The 20,829-nt window shown below is 37.0% G+C and overlaps 1 protein-coding gene across 1 annotated transcript in view; it reads right to left on the reverse strand.

Moving 5' to 3' along the window:
* The window catches only part of RBM26 (RNA binding motif protein 26), a 99,877-nt gene that overhangs the window by 27,250 nt on the left and 51,798 nt on the right, over positions 1 to 20,829 (reverse strand). The window contains 8 exon segments of the mRNA XM_043992277.1: positions 1,142 to 1,309; positions 2,526 to 2,596; positions 4,519 to 4,521; positions 9,215 to 9,317; positions 9,319 to 9,342; positions 16,665 to 16,736; positions 17,913 to 18,044; positions 18,866 to 19,030. Of these exon segments, the coding sequence (XP_043848212.1) occupies positions 1,142 to 1,309; positions 2,526 to 2,596; positions 4,519 to 4,521; positions 9,215 to 9,317; positions 9,319 to 9,342; positions 16,665 to 16,736; positions 17,913 to 18,044; positions 18,866 to 19,030 (738 nt within the window).

Raw genomic sequence — 20,829 nt, forward strand, 5'->3', positions numbered from 1 at the left:
TGCTTCCTTCCTCTCTTTCCCCCCCACATTTCTATGGCACTAACACAGGGTCTTAAAAGTCAAGTTCTCTCTCCTACCAAACTATAATTACGGACTTATGCAAATTTATTTCTAGCACAGTGCCTTACAAGTAGGTGCTCAAGAAACACAGAAAGGAAGGATGAGATACACTGGGAACCATTACTGAAACAGAAGTTATTACAAAAAAAAATTCTGAGGAAAAATGAATTTAAAGTATTTCATTTCATTTAGCCATAAAATTTGAATCTATTTTCATATTTCAAGAATTCCTTAAAATGTAAAGTTTCATAGCACACAAGTCTAGGACATGCAACATCTGTCACATACTCAGTACTTTTATTTTGTGAAAAATGAGGGAATCTGGATATGGTTATAATTTTAACATCAAAAGCTGACATATATCACTAGAAAATCTGCAAAGAACTTTACATACACATCATTTGTGCCTCACACTAACCGCCTGAGGTAGCAAACACAGGTATATTATCTGGCTTTTACAGAATAATGAAACTGAGGCTCAGTAAGGTGACTGCCCTTGATCGAACAGGTAACAAGTGTCAGAGTTGTGACTGGAAAAACTGGATTTCCTGACTTAAGCACACTGCCTAATTTCAACCATACTAATGTCAGCATACAACTAGAAAACCCAATTTCTCAGGACAGATCATGAACTATGTTTGTAATACTAGAGAAGACTTCCGTGAATAAAAAATCCAGCCTTGGAGCTAGTAAGATGGGTTGATATGTCTTGGTTATCTGAAACAAACTATCTATAAGGACTAAGACAAGTCACTTCACCTCGCTCAGTGTTTCAGGCAATTTCCCAGACTACTAGTTATAGAGGAGGCTGCTGATAGTGTAAATAGCAGAGGGATTTTCTATACAATGAAACTACAGACCAAAACTCTGGAAATTGCCTAACAAAGCCCATATCAGGAAAGGACCTAGTTACCTAAAAAACCTAAAGACTAGAAAATTACTACTGCACCTTCCTAGGGAGAAAGGCTTTATTAAAAATGAGATGATGTCATTACCATGTTTGTTACAGATAATGCATTAGTGTGCTAGAGTATGATGATTAAGATACAATTCATTTTAATTTATAAATGAAAAAAGGTACCTGAGCTTTGGTTTTCACACTTTTGGGAAGGGAGCTTCCAGATGAAACAGCTTTCAACTCATCCTTCAATTTAGTAATGCTATTTGTCAAAGCCTCCAAAGTTTTCATTATTTCTGCCTTATCTTCCGACTTCATAGTTTTGTTTTTCTCCAGTTTTGAAATTAACATCTATCAAATTTTTTAAATTTGTTAAATTGTTAAAAGAAAATGAAAACAAAGGTATTTACATAGTACAGTAAAGAACAGGAAAGGACACACATTTTAAATGAATATATATACATATAAACATCAAAATATTAGTAAATTCAGATTATGGACTGTCCTCAACTGAAATGTTTAGATTCATTTCACTGGATTAAAATGATTTTTAAATGTCTTAACAACTGGATATTAAAACAATCTAAAAGAATACAAAAATCAAGCTCTCAGTTCTGTTTTTATACTTTGATAATGTCCTGTCTATTTTACTCCAGCTAGAACACAGAAAAAAGCCATATAAAGAAAGCAGGTTTAAGTTTCCCTCCCTTATAATTTACTACCAAATAAAAAACTTTAATCGCTTCCTTTTTTGAAGAAATGTGAATCAGATAGCTAATAAGCTTGCTCTGAATTGGTCAAAAGGGCAGTACTTTTAGCCTGAAGCAGGGAACCTAGCAAAACTCTAAGATAACAAGGAAGAAAATGTCTTTCCAGATCCTTCTCAATAAACTTTTTTCCCCAGTGCTTAGCAGTTTTACAAATAGTAGTCTCCAGGCTGCAGTATCCCAAGCTTCAGAAGTCCCACGTGGTATGATTTAAGGAGGATCAGGTTCTTCACTCACCTGGCCTGCCCTGTTCCCTGGTCTGTAGATGACCCCAGACCAACTTGGTAATCAACCAGCTTTGTGTGTTGTGGTTGTTAGCTCCAACAAGCCTGTGCCCCTCCCCCAAAATAGTAGTCTCAAATAGTAGTTTTTAGAGTTAAAACTGAAATGTCCTTTAAAGAACTGTGAATTTTAATAATCAATGACATACTTTAAAAAATTAAGTGCAATTCCAAAGAAAAATCTAAATTATTTTGGGCCACTCATAATCTTAACTTACTCATGACATTCAAGAAATGCTTGTATAAATATCATGGTACATAATTTCAAGAAGTCTACAGGAATTCCATAAGTCCTTGTTTCATTTTTTTAAACAAAGAACCAGAGAAATGAAGCATGTACATATAGAAACTACCAATTTTTCTCACTGTTTTCCTTTATAGTTGCATCCAACCAAGATATACACAACTATTCTTCCAAATATTTTAAAAAATATTAACTTCTTATTAAAGTAGAATTAAAACTCAATGAAAACTAGGAACAACTTGTAAATATATCCTTAAATTTAACGGACATATTACCTTCTGTGTTTCAATGTGCTTTTCTAAAATCTCTTGCTTCTTCTTTCTTACATCCTGTTGCAATTTTAGTGCTTCCTATTAGGGATGGCAGGATAAAAGGGAAAAAAAAACCCACAAGGTATCAATATACATTTCTTCCAAAAATATGACTATTTATTTGGAAAATGGTCAATTCTAATTTTAGTAAATAAAATTAAATATAAAGTGTAGGAATTCAAAACTATATATACTATGGTTCAAGGATCCCAAAATGTACACACTAACTATTCCAATCCAGGCACCAAGAGAACACCCACTACACCATACTCCTCCAGCCTCTGCTTTAAGACCTCTCATGAGAACTCACTGCCTCCTGACACAGACTGCTTCATCAAGAGACAGCTCTATTTGTTACCAAGTTTTTCCTAATATCAAGTATGACCTGTCCACTTTGCAATTGCCACCCACTGCTTCTAGTTCTGTCCTCAAACAAGTTCAAAATTCCTCCCTCCATACAACAGATCTTCAAATACTTGAAGCCAGCTATGATGTCCCCACTGAATCTTGTCTTCTGTGCCTTCCTCTTCATATGACACAGACTCAAGGACCTTCACCTTCTGGTTGCCTTCCTCTGAATACTCTCTAGCTCTCTGTCTGTCCTAAACTTGGAGCCCCCAGAACTGACTAGAATTACTCCAGATGTGGTACTGACAAGGGTCAGAGTACCAGCGAGATGATGACCTCCCTTATTCCAAAAAAAGCTATGCCTCGCAAGACAACCAAAGATTGGCAGTCCCCTAAAACCCAAATCTCTTTTTTTTCAGATTGTCATTTTGTTGAATCCGATAGGATTTTTTATTTACTTTTAACTCCCACTGAATTAAGGCCTCAGTACTCTAGCCTATTAATATCCTATATGGAATCTATCAACTATAATAACCTGAGTAGCTCACTGATCCCCTCACAACTTTGTATAATCTGTCAGTTTGAGTACTATGTTACAGTTATATTTTTTTTACCCCAAATCAATGAAAAAAATGTTAAATAACACTGAATTCAAGCTAAGAATAACACTTATTTAGAATATCAAATTACAAACTTGTCTATCATTTTGGCTATGTATTTTAATTCAAAGAAAAGTCTTGTTTTCCCTCAGGCTCTGACAAAGAGAGCGCTTTACCCTTGCCAAAGTCAACTCCTCTAGACTGGCACTTGATGTCATTCCTCTCTCATATTCTCATTAGATTGCATCCTGAATTATCTCCCTGTTCTGCATGAATCTCCATCTTCTCTCGACCAACTAGGTCATTTCCTAACTGCCTTCAAATATGCCCCAAGTCTCCTCTATCTGATAAAAAACCTTCAATCAACCCTGCCATCTGCTCAAGCTAATATCCTTTTCTCCCTTCCTTTCTCAGTCAGTCCTTTGAAGGCTCTGTCTACCACTGCCTATCTCAAATTCCTCTCTTCTTACTAACTTCACTTTTCAACCCATATCAATTCAGCTTCCAATCTCATGAGTCTTTTCTCTTCAAAGTTACCAGTGATGTTTTAATTGCTAAATTTGATGATCCTTTCTCATTCTTTGTTCTTCTCATCCTATTTGCTGTATCTGACATAGTTTATTGCCATCTTGTCCCTCTTTTCTGGGTTTCAGAGATACTAATCTCTCCTTCTGCTTCCTAACCAGTCTGACCTTTCTCAGTCTGTTTTTTAGCTTATTATTATTTTAGCTTATTATTACTGGCTTATCATTAAATCATCTACAGCCCTCTCACTTTGGATGTTCCCTGAGGTTCTGTTTCTAGGCCCTCTTCTTTTTCTATCTTCTCATGATAAACCTCATCAATTTCCCTGAGTTTAACTATCATCTTAATGAAGAAGGACTTCCAATCTATTGTCCCCAGACCCACATTACCAACTGCCTACTAGATATTTAAAACTGATCTGGAGACATCTAAACCGAGTAGTTTAAAAATGAAATAATTTCCTGGTTCCCTCTTCCCAAACGTACCCTCTTTCCGCAAAGACACCACTACCCTTCTCGTGTCAAAGACTGCATTTAGTATTATCTTGGATGCCTCACCCATCCTCACTTCACATATCTAATCAGATACCCAAATCTTTATCATTTCTGCCTTCTTAGTATTACTCACATTTGGATCCCTTTCTCCCCTCATACATCACATCTACCACCTTGGTTCAGGCCCTCATCACCTCTCATTTACTAGATTATTACAAATAGTCTTCTACACTGGTGTCATACCTCAAGTTTCTCACTATTCTAGTACATCCTGTAGATTGCTGTACAGTTAACCATGATTCCCTCCTTCAAAAAACTACATAGCTGCCTACTGGTTTCCAGGATAAAATAAAAATCCCTTTCTTTACCTTTTAAAGTTCTTCACAGCCTGCCCCCAACCTATCTTTTTAGCTTTTGATATATTCCCCCTCCTGCACTGTGCACATCTAATGAATGCCGGTCTCCTAAGCTGGTCTTCTTCTCTGCTTGGGATCAGAGAGATAGGATTCCCTGTGTACTGGTCTCCTAGGCTGGCTCTTCCTGCTCCCAGGGTATGGGAGACATACCATTCAAGCATGTGCTGGTCTCCTATACTGGCCTCTTCTCACTTGCAGGGAACCCTTTCAGCCTGCAGGGGATAGAGAAACAAACACCACTCCTTCTAGCTACCTCATGGCCCGGCCTGCCTGAAGGGACAGGAAAGAAATGCTGTTTCAAGATCTAACTCTAACTTGTCCCCTCACATGCTGCCCAACCATAAGGTCAAACTCTTAGCAATGTTTATAACATACCTGAACTCATTCCTCTATAACTAACAGATTCTCCACCATTCATGCCTTCTAAGAGTCTCAGTGATTCTGAACCCCTGAGTGCCATTATTTAAACCTCATTCTCCACTCTCTTCTTACCTGCTTCATGATTCCTATTCCTCTCAACCCAACTCCCCAATGTTCTACTCTAAAGTTACCTGGAGGCAACTAGGTATCACAGTAGATAAAGCACTGACCCTGACCCTGGATTCAAAAGGACCTGAGTTCAAATCCAGTCTCAGACACTTGACACTTACTAGCTGTGTGACCCTGGGCAAGTCACGTAACCCTCACTGCCCCTCAAAAACAACAACAACAAGAAGTTATCTACCCCTTCTACTATGCTCTCTGGAATGCTCACTTCCACAGAAAATAAACCTTGTTTCATGTTAAATCTTTTCCTTTTATCTTCTAGTTCCCACTAAGACCTGGCTCCATCCTGATAACACAGCTTCCCTGACTGCCCTTTCACTCATCCACCCCTTCCTTCATCACCCCCCCCCCACCCCCAACTCACTGGACAAGGTCGAGAAGTTGGAATACTCCTTGCTTCTTCTAGGTGCTCCCCTCTATCACCACCATTTAGGAACCTCTCCTCACAGGCATTTTTTTACTAGGATTTCAACATATGCATTTAATATCCATCAAACACCCTTCCTTACTTCCCAGGTTTCTCCACTGATCCTTTCTTTGACCTATTCTCTACACCATCACAGCTCGCCACATGAGATGATTATATTCTTGGTTTTTGTTGTTATCTTGTTTTGTTTTTCGGGGCAATGAGGGTTAAGCTGACCTCGTCCAAGGTCCTCACACAGCTAGTAAATGTCATAGTGTCTGAGGCCAAATTTGAACTCAGGTCCTCCTGAATCCAGGGCCGGTGCTTTATCCACTGCGCCACCTAGCTGCCCCGATGATTATATTCTTGGTCTTGCCATCATTCACAAACGCTCCACTTCCATGTTTATGAATTTTGTTAAAATTCCCTAATCTGATCACAATCTGCTGTCATTATACATCTTCCTCTCCATTACAACCATGAAACCTGTTCTTCATCCTCATCAAGACACCTCTGATCCCTCAACTCCTAAATTCTTTACCATGTGATAACCTCTGTACTTTGTGTACACTCTCCCCCCACCCCTTATCTAAACCTTTTGGAGAACCAGTTCAACTCTACATTGTCTTTTTATCTTAGTAGTAGTTTTATCCTGCCAAGCATAGATTATTTACACCATTGGCTGTCTTCACTCCTAGGTTGACAAATAAAGCTGAGAAAACTACATAACCTTGCTGACTGACTCCACTATAAACTTATGCTACATAATCTCAACTGGGCCCCAACTACATCAAGACAATTTTTTTACATCTCTCTGACTCACTATCCCACTTGCTACAGTAGCTTTTCCACAACTTTTCATCCTGCCTCAAACTTTCCAGAACTCCTCTCACTTAACCTCTCAGCTGAGAATCTTTCCTCACACTTCACTGAAAAAACAGACTATTCACTGAGAGCTCCAACTTCTCCCCCTTTCCTAGATACCACATCACCCAGATGCCTTCTGCCATCACCTCCTCATTCACCCCTCTCACAGGATGAGGTGATCCTTCTCAGTGCCAAGGTTACATGTAAAAGCAAACTCAATTCACCCTGTCTCCTCCAGCACTGCCCACTCTAAAAACCCCATTCTCTCATTTATTTCCAAATCTCTCATATCCTCAAAAAAACTTAATTTGATCAAGAAATCCCCAATTAGTATTGTCTCATATCTCTCCTCCCCTTTGTGGCTAAACCCCTGGAGAATGCCATTTCTCTCCTCTCAATCTATTCTTACCTACCTTTAGTCTGGTCAATTGGTCCTGTTATGCAACAGCTAATTGTTGTCTCCAAAGTTATCCAAGACTAATAATTGCCAAATCTAACTGCCTTTTCTTAATCTTCAACCTTTTCTGCAGCCTTGGACACTGTCAATCACCTCCGTCTCCTTCATACAGTTGTTCTCACCAAGCTTTTCTGACATTCTCTTCTCCTACTTATCTGCTTATTGGTTGGCGGGGTGGGCGGCCGAATCTTCCTACAAATCATCGTTGCTACCCTTGAGTACCACAAAACTATTCTGGAGCCTCTCCTCTTCTCAATCTTATTAAGCTCCACATGGATTCAATTATAACTTCTGTGGCCTATGTTCCTCAACCCCCAACATCTCTGCTGACCTCAGTGTCCATCTTCTCTACACTGCCTATTTAAACAACCCAAACAGACGGTCTATAGCGGTGTTAAACTTAATTAATCAACATGGAAATCATCATCTTTCCCCTGAATCCTCTCCTCTTCCTAATTTCTTTATTAATGTTGAAGGTATCGCCACCTCCCAGCCATTCAGGCTCAAAACCTAGGTGGCTTTTCATGACTCATCACTCTCTATTACCACACCATATCCAATATGTAAGTCAAAACACTTCTATATTCCTAAAATTCTCTCACCACATGCCCCATTCTGATCCCTAACACTACTGTCGCCCTGGTTCATCATGACTGGATTATAAAACCGAATTAGCCTTCTAGTTTGTCTTGTTGCTTGAATCAAGTCTCTCCCTTTCCCACCCATCTCCACTCAACTTCAAAGTGATCTTCCTACAAGCACAGGTCTTAACACCCTCAACCCCCCACCCCCAAAAATAAATGGCAGTGGCTCCATATCACCTCCAAGATCAAATTCAATGACTACCACAATATGGTCCCTCTCTACCTTTCCAGTCTTTATCCAAATGCCTCACAACAACTAATCTTTGAGTGACACTGGCCTCACTTGCCATTATTTTAACAAAACATGCTACCTCCTGACCCCAGGCATTTCATTCATGAAATGTTCTCCTCTATCATCTCCACCTCCTGGATTTCTTCAAGTCCAAGTTAAGATCCCACTTTCTAAAAGAAAACTTTCTGATCCTTCTTAATGGTCTAGTGCTTTCCCCTCTGTGTTGTTCCATCTATTCCTATTGATTGATAATCTCCAATGAATAAATCTTATTCATACACTGCTGTTTATATGTGTCTATTCCCCATTAGACTATGAGGTACTCGGGAGTAGACCATCTTTTGCCTTTCTTTGCATTGTCAGCTCTTAGCACAGTGCCTGGCACATACTCGGTTTTTAACAAATAAATAACATTGCAATCCAGCACAATGACCATCCCTCAATTCCCACACAATAGTTCATTTTGCCATCTTCAAGCTGATGCACTGGATGTTCCCCATTCCTGGAATGTATACCCTCATCATACCACTACCTCAGAGTACTACTACTCTTCCCTGTCAGGTATAGCTGAGGCACATTAAGGCACATATTTTCTGGTATCCCCCCACATATTCTCAATTACCAATGACCCTCCCTTACAATGTACTTGTATTATACTGTTTGTGTATATGTTAACTTTATATTTATGCTGTATGGATGTTATATGAACTCGTTTTCCCAATCAGAAGTTCACTGTGAGTAGGCATTGTTTCACACTTTGTACTTGTACCTAGCACATATTAGGTACTTGCTAAATACTGGCTGATTACTGTTTGCAATGTGGCAAAAAAGGGATAGAGCACTGGACCTGGATTCAAGAATACTATTTCTAAAAGGGGGTTCAACTTGATAACTTCTAAATTCCCTTCTAGCTCTAAATCTAAGACCCTATGCTAAATGGAAATTATAAAAATGCACTACATTAGAAGTTCATTAAACAAACATTTTTCAAATGACATCATACTAAGTAGAAAGGCTTTTTTTCTTTTGGTCCTACTCTCCTAATTAGACCTAAACTAAAGTCAATTACAAAAAAGCTTTCTGCAAATAAGCTTTTGCAATATCTCAGTTTAAATTTACCTGTTTTTTTCTTCTGTGCTCGCTGTAATTAATGTAGAGATGACACCGCAGATAAGGATTTCTGAGCCGCTTTCAAAGCAGCTGGATTGTACACTGTTTTTGTGGAGACCAGTAGAAGTGGAAAACACCTAACAACACAAATTAATTATTTTCTCTTATGTCTGTTGTTTCCTATAAAACACTTAGACCAATAATGTCCAACATTAAAATGAGTATCTTAGATATCTAAAATGTAGTAACATCACTGACAGATCACATTAACACAAATTACACATTAAACAATTTTGAGATGAAGGAAAATGAATGGTACATTATCCCTAAATAAAAAATTTTTTAAAGAATGGTACCCAAGCAAAAAGTGATTGGGGAGTTAGGGGGGGAGGCCGAGAATAAGGAAAACACAATTTCAAGGCAAGAATGTTTGATCATTACACTACCAATAATATATGAATTACTGAAAACCTTCATTCAAATGACATTTAAAACTAAAATTATAATCTTGAAATCAAATATAGGAATGTGTACTCTTCTAGTACAATTTAATTATGTATTACAGATACTATTTTAAAATTTTCTGTTTATTGTTTGCTGATTGAGCATTAATTATACTAGTCAAATGAGATTAGGGATTAAATTTATTCTGCGTCACTAGTGATAAAAAAATAATACCTTAGTCTTTTTTTTTTTGAAGGTTTCACTAGGGGGCAGCTAGGTGGCGCAGTGAATAAAGCACTGGGCCTGGATTCAGGAGGACCTGAGTTCAAATCCAGCCCCAGACACTTGATACTTGCTGGCTGTGTGACCCTGGGCAAGTCACTTAACCCTCACTGCCCCACCCCCCCAAAAAAAAGTTTCACTAGGTGAAATATATCTAATCTATTGCAGTCCTGGAAAACATCCTGGTGTTTGAATTAAATGTTAAGTTAATACTGATCTGGCCATTGTTCCCTACACATAAAAAGAAAATGACCCCATGCATTTCCTGCATACTCACAATTTCAAGACCATATATACTTTATTTTAGATTTAGAAACTATTAACACAGTCAAATAATTTCCTCCCTGTTATGGTTATTCCAATTCTAAAGGTCTTAATGCAAAATAATAGAAAAGGCAATGAAGAATGTTTCAACAGCTAATTTAACATTTCTAAGGAACAGAGGCAGCAACACCCCCAAAGGTCACAATGCAAGTCAAGGGCAGGGAGTGGAAATGAAAAAGAACTCCTACTCATCCACCAAAATCATTACCCCTGCTAATATATTTTTCTTCGTTAAGAAATGTAGTAGCACTTACTATTTCTCAATTCCTAGGGAGACAGTATGTTCCCAGGTAATGGAAAGGAAGGTGAGGTAGTGAGATCAAAGCTGAAGTAATCAAGAATATTTCACTAACTTCCTTAGTAGCACTGTCTCCTTTTCAGAGAGGTTTTAAATCATGCTGTGGTTTTGACTAATTTGTATTCCAGAAATTCAATGAAGAAAAAAACACTCTTGAATGCAGAGGGTGATGTGACATTTTCTAATACCTTCCAACCACCTGATCCTCTTTTCCTCTCCTCCTTCATTAATCCGTCTTTTTGCTTTATGCCTATCTCTTATTTTATAGTAATCTATCCATTTTCTTCTTCCTTTTCCTTCCTTTACAGTCCCCAAATGTCATGATATGAACTGAAATATATTTTTTAATGTTTGTGGCATATATTTGCCATGTATACTTTAAATATCTGTGGTATATATTTGTTGTGGTTTTTAAATATCTGTGGTTATAATCTGTTCACATTTTAAAAGTCAAATTGGCACAAACTAAGTAAATATGTTTTGCTTTCATTTAGCTGAGTGCTGGGATTTCATCCCGCACTATGCAACAGTGGCACTCATTAGGAAAGGATCACCTACCCCTCAAGTAAACCATACAGCAATAACTTACAAAGGAAAAGAAACTTAGTGTTTCTCTGAAAGAAAAGTGAGGAAAACAGCACTCTACAAATACTAAATTTAACACAATAAAAGTTTAACTCAGATTAAGTTATCAAAGTACCATATGAATATTACCTTTTCATTATCACTATCATCTAAAAATAGGGAAGTATCACATTTTCATAAGCAAATATGCCTCTGTTGCAAACAGCAATATGGCTACAATATGTAGATGTGCTATTTTAATACCCATACTCATGATTAAAGTGAGGCAGCATGGCATAGCAGACAGAGAGAGTTGGCCTTGAAGCTAGAAAGACCTGGGTTCCAATACTGCTTCTAGCATATACGAGCAGCGTGACCCTGGGCAAGTAACTTAACCTTTCACTGCTCTAGGCAACTCTTTTAAAACTGTTAAGTTGGAGAGGAAACCTGCCAAGAGAGCAGAGTAGGAGTAGTACAGCCCAGCTCCTCCCACAACTACTCCACTAACCTAAGAATGCCAGACCCAGAAGTGATTAGGAAATAGAAGAAACTACAAAAGGTTATTTTTCCAGCCCAAGATCACAAATGTGACCTATAAACAAGTGAACAGAACAGGAACTATGGAATAATAGGGATAGCCTGGGAATGTGGACTAACTTCCAGAGCTAGAGCTAGGCCAGCAGAGCAGGAAACCCACAGATGATCACTGACTCAGGTCCTGGACCATCCCAAAAGCAAGGGCCAGGGGCCAGGAACCCACACTCAGTGTCCAGAACCAAGCACTAGGCCAGAAGCACAAAACTCTCCAAGGGCAAAGAATGTGGATGCAACACTCAGGCTGTGAGTTGGGCCAGCAGAGATGCCCAAAGTTGATCTCAGACTCACGTTGCTTCCCAGGCAAGCAGTGCTGGGCTTCCCAGAAGGCCTGGGAGTCAGGGTGACAAGGTAAGGCAGCCCTACAGGGTGTATCCCAGAGAGGTCAATATTGCAGATATGGTGCTCAGGGGCTAGAGCAAGACTAGAAGTTCAGAAATGCCCAAAGCTGATCTTAGAATCAGTCCCCAAACCAGCCAGCAGAGCTGGGTCTTCTAGAGGACCCAAGAGCTCAGACTCAGCACCTAGAGCCTTCCAGATAAACAAGCTTTCCATAGGAGCTAAAAACTCTGACTCAGTATCAAGGGCCCTGAGCTAGGGCAGAAGCACAAGGATGCTCAGAGCTGATCTCAGACTCAGCCCTCTATTCAGGCCATCAATGGTTGGTCTCCAAGAAGTCCAAACTCAATGCCTAGAACTCCAAGCTTTGGTTCTCCTAGAATAGAATGTAGACATAGTCCTTTCCCTTTCCAAGAAAGCAGCTGGGGGAATAAGGAAGTCACTCAGAGTGTCCTCGAATATTAAGACATCCCCCCAGAGCTTCCCAGGTAGCAATAAAAATATCATATATAATATCATAATATCATAAATAATATCAAATTGCCCAGATATACTGGAAGATTAACCACACAAAAATGATAAAATGCTGAGGCCATGAATGCCCACGGCACAAATGCAGAAGAGGAAAATAATTCCAAAATATCCATAAGCAAAGCCTCAAAGAAAAATATATCTTGCCTATAAGAATAATCAGAATTGCTCAAAGAAATTATGAAAGACTTCTTAAAAAACAGAATTTTAAAATAGTATAAATGAAATGAGTGCAATAAAGGAAAGAATTGAGAGCTATCTAGGAGAGATTTGTAAAGAGAATTAGCAATTTAGCAGAAGAGGTACAAAACTATAACCAAGTAACAAAGTTCCTGAAAATTAGAATGGACGAAACAGAAGTTAATGATTCTGAGACAACAAGAAATATTAAAACAGTCAGGTGACAGAAAAAAATAGAAGAAAATAAATGCTATCATAACAAAAACAATGATCAAGGAGAAATAATTTAAGAATTATGACCACAAAAAGAGCCAAGACCTCATATTTCAAGAAATCATAAGAAAAGTACTCAGATATCTTAGAACCAGAAAGCAAAGGGGGTTATTGTGGGAGGGAAGAAGAAAGAATCCCCCAGTCATCTCCTGAAAGAAAGTCCAAAATGTAAACTTCTAGGAATATGATGATCAAAATTCAGACCCCTCTAGATTAAAGAAAAAATACCACAAGTAGGCAAAAGGAAAGAATTCAATTACCAAGGAACCATAGTCGGGATCAACACAAGATTTAGCAGCTACTACTATAAAGGAGCAAAACACATGGAACAATAGTCCAAAAGGCAAAAGACAGGTTTACAACCAAACTGAGAGGGAAAATGTAATTGTAATGAAATAGAGGAATTTCCCAAGTATTACTAATGAAAGATAAGAAATGAGTAGAAATTTTGAAATGAAAACTGGAGAATAAAGAGAAATGTAAAAAGTAAATACAAAACATTCAAAAACGACTTTATGAGGAAAAAATGTTTGTTTTTTAAATGGGGAGAGAAGAGAGTGAGATACATTATTCTGAGCATTCCCTGAGAATAATAATGCTGATAGGATAGAGGAAATCAAATAAGACTAAAGACAGTCAGATGACTTGTTATGTTGTGATGATCTTAAAAGAGAAGAAAGGAAGAAGAAAAAAGGTTCAGACCAAAGAAGAAAGAAAAAAGTAGAGTGGAGAAGAGGAATTATTTTCTCACATAATCTCAGGGAGTACAAGTAGAAAGCTATACAAACATATAAGGGGCGGGGAGAGCAAGTGAAACTCTAACCTCACTCTGAATTAATGCAAAGTGAAGTGAACAGAACTAGGAAAACAATTTCTACCAAAACGATCAATTCTCAAAGAGTTAATAACTGTGATCAATGCAATGATGAACCATAAATCCAGAGAACCAATGATATAGAATATGCTCACATTCTGACAGAGAGATGTTAAGACTAGATATATAGGTTTGAGACATGCATTTTTGGACATGGACAAGGTAGGAGTTTGTTTTATTTGAGTATGTGTATTTGCTGCACTGGGTTTTGTTTTGTTTTCTGGAGGATGGGAAAGAGAGGGAATGAGGAATAAACAGATGCTTGTTAATTAGAAGGAAAAGCATTAAGTTGCAAAGAAGCTGCCAACCTGCATTAGTAGAGTTTCCTTCCCATGGAGCTCCCTGTCCCAGCTCTATCCTGATTCAAAATAAAACGTTTAAAAGCAACACTTTCAATATAGGTATAATGCTATATGCACAACAGGCATGTTCATAGAATTTTAAAGCTTAAGTTCCCTTTCAGGTAAGATCATTTAGTCATCCCCTTCACTTTCTAGAAGAGCAAAGTCCACAGTAATTAGTTCATTTGCCAAAGATAATACAGCTTGTTAGTGACAGATCAAGGTGAAATTGCTTTCCTCATTACAATCCCTTGAAGATTGCAGAAATTTGTTTTGTCTTGTTTTTTGATTGCTTTTCTGGACCAAACCTGATTTTGTTGGTGTTTGTTGGTGTAGGGAACTTCCAAGTGAAAAAAGTCCAACTGGCAAATCACATCAACAACTCTTTTATTACTAAGTCTTGAGAAAGCTGCCATGGGCGCAGAATTAATGATATGTTAAGTAGAGTATATTCAGTATATGCCAAAGGCTGGACTTGAATTCAGATCTTCCTGACTCTAAGGCCAGCTCATTATCCCCCTTACAAACTGAAAACATTAGGTAAGAGAGGGGAGTGGAAATCAGTTCCAGTACAGTTTTCTCTTTCCATTACAATATACTGCCACAATTACAAAAATCCTATAAATGTAGTGTAAAAATTGATTACACCAACAACAGTGTGCCTATCACACATTATCAACACACTGTTACTGATGAACCACAGACATTAATGATAGCTAATGAAACAACTTCTCCAAATTGAGGCCTTTATTCCCACAATGACCCACTCCATGATCTTGATATTTGAAGGAATCATAGCAATTTGTTTCTTAGAACTTGGACTGATGAATTTGTTTAATCTGCCTGCTATTCACCCGCAATGTAAATGGTAGTCCTAACAAGAAAAAGATACAGAAAGTCTAACTGGCTTTTGTAAAATTTGGAAGAAACAATCTCTGCACCTTCTGTTACAGAAAGGTATGTTTTTGGCTCAATTGACAAAAGAAAAAAAGACTCCAAAACTAAGATTTAAAACAATAAAAAGCATAATATGGTAGTAGATCGGGATCTTTAAGCAAAAGTTAGGCAAGTACTTATCAAGGAAGTTATAAAGAAGGGAACTGTATCCATAATCTCTGAGTTCTTTTCCAGCTCTGAGATTCTATGACAATAAAAAGTACATTTCATTAATATGAGTGGTACTTAGTATGATTAATTCATGGAACTTTCAGAGTTATCAGTAATGTAAATAGGGCAAATACATAATTTTTCACAAGTTGAAATTTGTTCTCTCAGACATGTATATTTTCATCTCAATTTTATTGATACTCTTTCCTTAGGAAATGTTGAGGGAAAACAACTAAGTTAAATTTTAGTTTACCCTATTTTACATAGTTTTTGGGACAAATTTGTCCAAATTTGACTGTATTGTCCAGTTGGTAGTTAAAAGAATCCGAAATTCTTGGTATTGGCAAATACAAGAATAAAGAGATGGAGAGAAGTAGGGTAAACCCAGATCCTCAGCAAATACTAGTTAGCTGCGTGGGAGAAAGAAGACCTGAGGATTATCATTTCAACTCTCCCAACTAACTAGCTTTGTGACTTAGGCAAGCTCCTTAACACTTCTCTTATTTTTGAACTTTGGTTTCTTTCTTGTATAAAGTGAGGGGGACAGACTAGACAATCTCAGGTCTACAATTCTATTATGCTAAGAGATCAGAACACAAATTAGACATCAAGTCTAAACTGTAATTCCAAATCCTAGAGGAGCAATTTAGGTGCAAATGTAGAAACATAAACTATGTCTATGTAAGAGGCCACCTCTGTCAAGGAATAAAACATTCTAACCAACAATTCTGTCACTATAATTTTCCCTGAACTTAAAATGATGAAAGAATTTAATTGAGCAAGTCAATGGTTTGTGTATAGCTATAAAGAGGTCATCAATGATATTTTAGAACACTTCTTATGAGGAAAAGCATCCTATATCAATAGTCTGGATGACACTATTTCAAAGTGCCTTCCTTACAGCCACCCTACAATGTACAGAATCTAATTTTTACTATCCCCATTTAACAAATGATAATGCTGAGGCTCTGAGAGGTTAAATGAGCTGCCCAAGGTCATATATCTAGCAGATGAAGAAACTACAGTGAAAACAGAAAGAACAGGGGAAGTATAGAATAGGAGTAAAGTATTTTAAAAGCTGGATGCAAAAAGGAAAGAAAAAAAAAACAAATGAGTTACTTTTCTTTTTCATGGAATTGATAGTAAAAAATTTTTAAAAGAAAGTTGAGACTAAAAAGTACAATGAAACAATAGCTTCCAGACACAAGGGAAAAGCATACAGTTTAAAAAAAAAAAGAGATGCCACCTGAAATCATAACTGAAAACAATAAGGAAGCCAAAATAAACATATCATGCTATTCTTCTTACCTTTTCAGTTGCTGAAACAGATGGCTTTGATACAAAACCCAACCTGTCCTTCACAGATAACTTAGTTACATTCTAAAAAAATTAAAATGGACACATTCAGTGTTTCCCCAAACATATATAATTCTGTTGGGACTTATGAACATTTTTTTTTCCCACGGTTTAAAATCTATTAATCTGTACTGAATTTAACTAGTATAAATGAAGGTACTAACAATGTTTATGGTGTTTTATTTTGCTTTGTTTTTGTTTTCAGAAGGGAAAGAGCATTTTGGAGGTTTCTAATGCAGGGGAAAAAAAACCAAAAAACCCAACATACATTGTTATCAACCACTGAGAATTAGAAATGTTAAATGAAGATACTAAATTGGCTAATCTTTTAGGTCACCTGGCTCTAGAAATCTATGGTTTTATGATTCCATGCTGTTAAATTAACTGATTATTTTAAATAGCAAATTTTAAAAATTCATAATGTTTAAATGTGCTTTAAAACTTCTTAAAAAAAATTTTGTCCCCAGATAAAATAGTGTCTTAAACCCACGTAAACAGGCTCTGGATTCAACTGGAAAATTTATTACTTAATTCCATAATTTGATTAAACATTCAAAATGCCCCCCAAATCCTTTGTTCCGGAAATACAAAAAAATGGCTAGTTAACCTAATGTCAGACACTTAAGGAATTTTCATACTACAAGATCTATATAGATTTAATGGGGCATCATAATATGGACAAACACTGAACCACAGAGAGACAGATGTAAGCCCAGTTACTGGAACTGCAGACAGAGACTCACAAGATTCTGCATGTATGGGAAAAAATTCATATGATCCATGCTGGGGTCAGGTAGGTAAATAGGAAGATGTCAGAGCAAGAAAGCTGATACAAAGCTCTGAAAGGCTAGCTACTATGGTACAAAAAGAGGATGCTATTGTTTTATCTCCCTGAAAATGTTTTCTTTATTTTGCTAGTAAATCTTCAATAATAACATTATGATAAAATTTTAAATTGAATAAAAAACAGAAAATGGGCAACAGAATTTTACTTCCCAGAAAACTTTGCTATTTCACAGAGAGGGATTCCTATAGCTTTAACTTGGATTTTAGATGGCAACACTAACCAAAATTGGGAATTATCACTAGTAGGAAGTTTTTGTGGAAATTCCAACATACCTGTATTTAATACGGTTAAAATGAGAATTCATCATTTAAAAAATAAATGAAACAACTGTCATTTTAATAAATAGAAGATACCTGAGGAATATCTGTACTAGCACTCTGGGCTTCTGCGGGTTCAATATTACTTGAAGGTACTGGACCTAATCGTTCTTTCACAGACTGCTTCACAACAGGTAAATTGGGCTGCTGGACTAAAGGCTGTATAATCTAAGAACAAAACAAAACAAAACAAAACAAAAAGCTGAATCAATTCATTTTAAGATGATTGGCACTGAGAAAAAATGAGAATCACTAAGGCATGAAAAGACTTTCAAATTATCACATACTTAACCACCCTCAAATTTCCTCCATATCCAAGACAATTATGAAAGACTCATGATGGAAATGCTCTCCACATCCAGAAAAAGAACTATGGAGTCTGAATGCAGATTGAAGCATACTATTTTCACTTTTTTGTTGTTGTTTCTTTTTTCTTGTGGTTTTTCCCTTTTGTTCTGATTCTTCTCACAACTTGACTAATGTACAAATATGTTTAGCATGATTATAATGTATAATCTATATCAGACTGTTTGCTGGCTTTGGGAAGGAAAAAAATTAGAACTCAAAATCTTACAAAAATGAGTGCTGAAAACAATCTTTACATGTAATTGAAAAAATAAAATACTATTAAAAAATAAAAATAAAACATTTCCTTCATAGCTATAAATGCATTTGGAACAAGTCTGTTAAATAATAAAAATTTTAATACTTATTTATACAAGAATTTAGAGATCTTTTCCCCTAAACCTATTTTCTTCTTTTAAAAGGCTAGATGAAACTGTGGTTTTATCTGGACAAAATTAATCAATAAAAATGATTTTCCAGAAAATAAGATTTTAAAAAAATATGCCCCCAACAATGATCTTCATGCCACAGACCTATTAAAGAGAAGTCATCTTTCTACCACATATCCTCCCACCTACGTTTCTGGGTAAATGTGGAAATTAAACAGCAAACAATTATTTCAACCAATACGATTTTCCTCTTACTTTCTGGGAAGCTGTTTGCAGTTGCTGGGCGGCCCCTTCTCGGTGCCAATAGATTTTAATAAAGCGATTATTAAAAATTGCTTCTGTACAAGAGATTGCTTTTTTTGCTTCTTCATATGTTGCAAATTGGATAAGTGCACCTTCAGGATCACCATGAAAGGCAACCTAAAATGTAAAATGGAAGACAAGGGACATTTTAAATGAGTCTCTCTAAATAGTTCACATTTCAATTGACCAAACATTTATCAAGTTCCTACTCCTGGCAAGGCACTAATCAAGATGAAAAGGAAACAGAGATAGTAACAAAACTTTTATTGTCCTTAAGAAGAAAGGGGTATAGGGGGCAGCTAGGTGGCACAGTGGATAAAGCACCTGCCCTGGATTCAGGAGGACCTAAGTTCAAATCTGGCCTCAGACACTTGATACTTACTACTGTGTGACCCTGGGAAAGTCACTTAAACCCCATTGCCCCACGAAGAAGGAGGAGGAGGAGGAGGAGGAGAAGAAGGAGGTTACACAGACTAGTAAACAAAATTATATACAAAGTAATGTTAAAAAGCAGAGAACATTAAAAATGGGGGAGGGAGATTTTAAAAGTCCTCAAGGAGGAGGTGGGACACTTTTTGAAGATACCTAGGGGTTCTACCGAGCTGAAGGACTGCATTTCAGGAAGGACGGACAGTATGTACAAAGGCACACAAGAAAGATGGAGATGTCCTGTACACAGAAAAGCTAGCAAGTCCAGTTTTACTGGAACAAAGAGTATGTGAAAGAGAAAACTGAAATAAGACTGCAGAGGTAGGAAGGCACCACATTTATTGCATAATCCCTAGCAGGTTACAAATAACATTCCTCACAAGACTTGGATTAATCACTTCTGTCTCCAAGTCCAATGTTCTTTACACAAGGACAAGATGTCTCCCTTAGTTGTAGCAACATGGACACATCAATTATGTCAGCAGGAAAATGTAGCAAGGTATTATTTTTATTTTTAAAGTAAAAAAGTATCATAGAATACTCAACACTGTACTTACTAGAGCTGGATGTGAATCCAGCCTGTGACATTTACTAGCTGTGTGACCAGTCAGGTCATTGCAGCTCAGTCTGTTTCACTGCTGTTGAACTCAAATGATATAATGAATACAAAACATGTCACCAACTTTAATTTATGCTATAATTACAGCTATTGTTTAGTTATCTCTAACAGAACATGTCAAACTTCAGCTGTAGTATATCCCAAATTCAAAAGTAATATTACAACATCAGAAATGAGGAGAACTCTACAAAGGAAGGCTAGCATTCATTTCTTAGCACCTGTCTTTGTTTCTGTTATTTATAAAAACAACAAAACTACCTAGCAAAATAACAGCCATTTAGAACTTGGCTTTGAAATCTGAAACGAAGAAAAGTATCTCCTATTCTCAGAACTAAATCCAAGAGGGCCTAAATTTGGAAGCCAATTTGCAGTATTGTGATTGCATTGATTTATGTATCTAGGAAAATTTCACGATCATATTTCCACAGTCCTTAATAATATCCTTATTTTCCCCATTCACGTTTTACGGTTACTGACAAGAAAAAGCGCTTTGAATTGAATTCCCCTCTCTATGCTTAGTCACTCTTCCCAGATTTTGGGAGGGGTACGGGAATAGTATTTATATAGCACCTACTATGTGCCAGGAACAGTGCTAAATACTTTACAAATACTATCTCATTTGAACTTTACAACAACCCTCAAAATAGGTGCTGTGATTGTCCTCATATTACAGATGAGGAAACTGAGGAAAACAAAGACTAAGTGACTTGCCTAAGGTCATACAGCTAATAACTGAGGCTGAATTTTAAACTCAGGTCTTCCTGACTCCAGGTCCAGGGCTCTAGCTACCGTACAAACTATAAAGTGTCAATTAAAAAAAAATGTTTAAGTATATATTATTTTCAAAAGTCAGCCAAGAGATTGAGGA

The sequence above is a fragment of the Dromiciops gliroides genome, chromosome 3 (genome assembly GCF_019393635.1).
Source record: "Dromiciops gliroides isolate mDroGli1 chromosome 3, mDroGli1.pri, whole genome shotgun sequence".
Taxonomy (NCBI): Eukaryota; Metazoa; Chordata; class Mammalia; order Microbiotheria; family Microbiotheriidae; genus Dromiciops; species Dromiciops gliroides.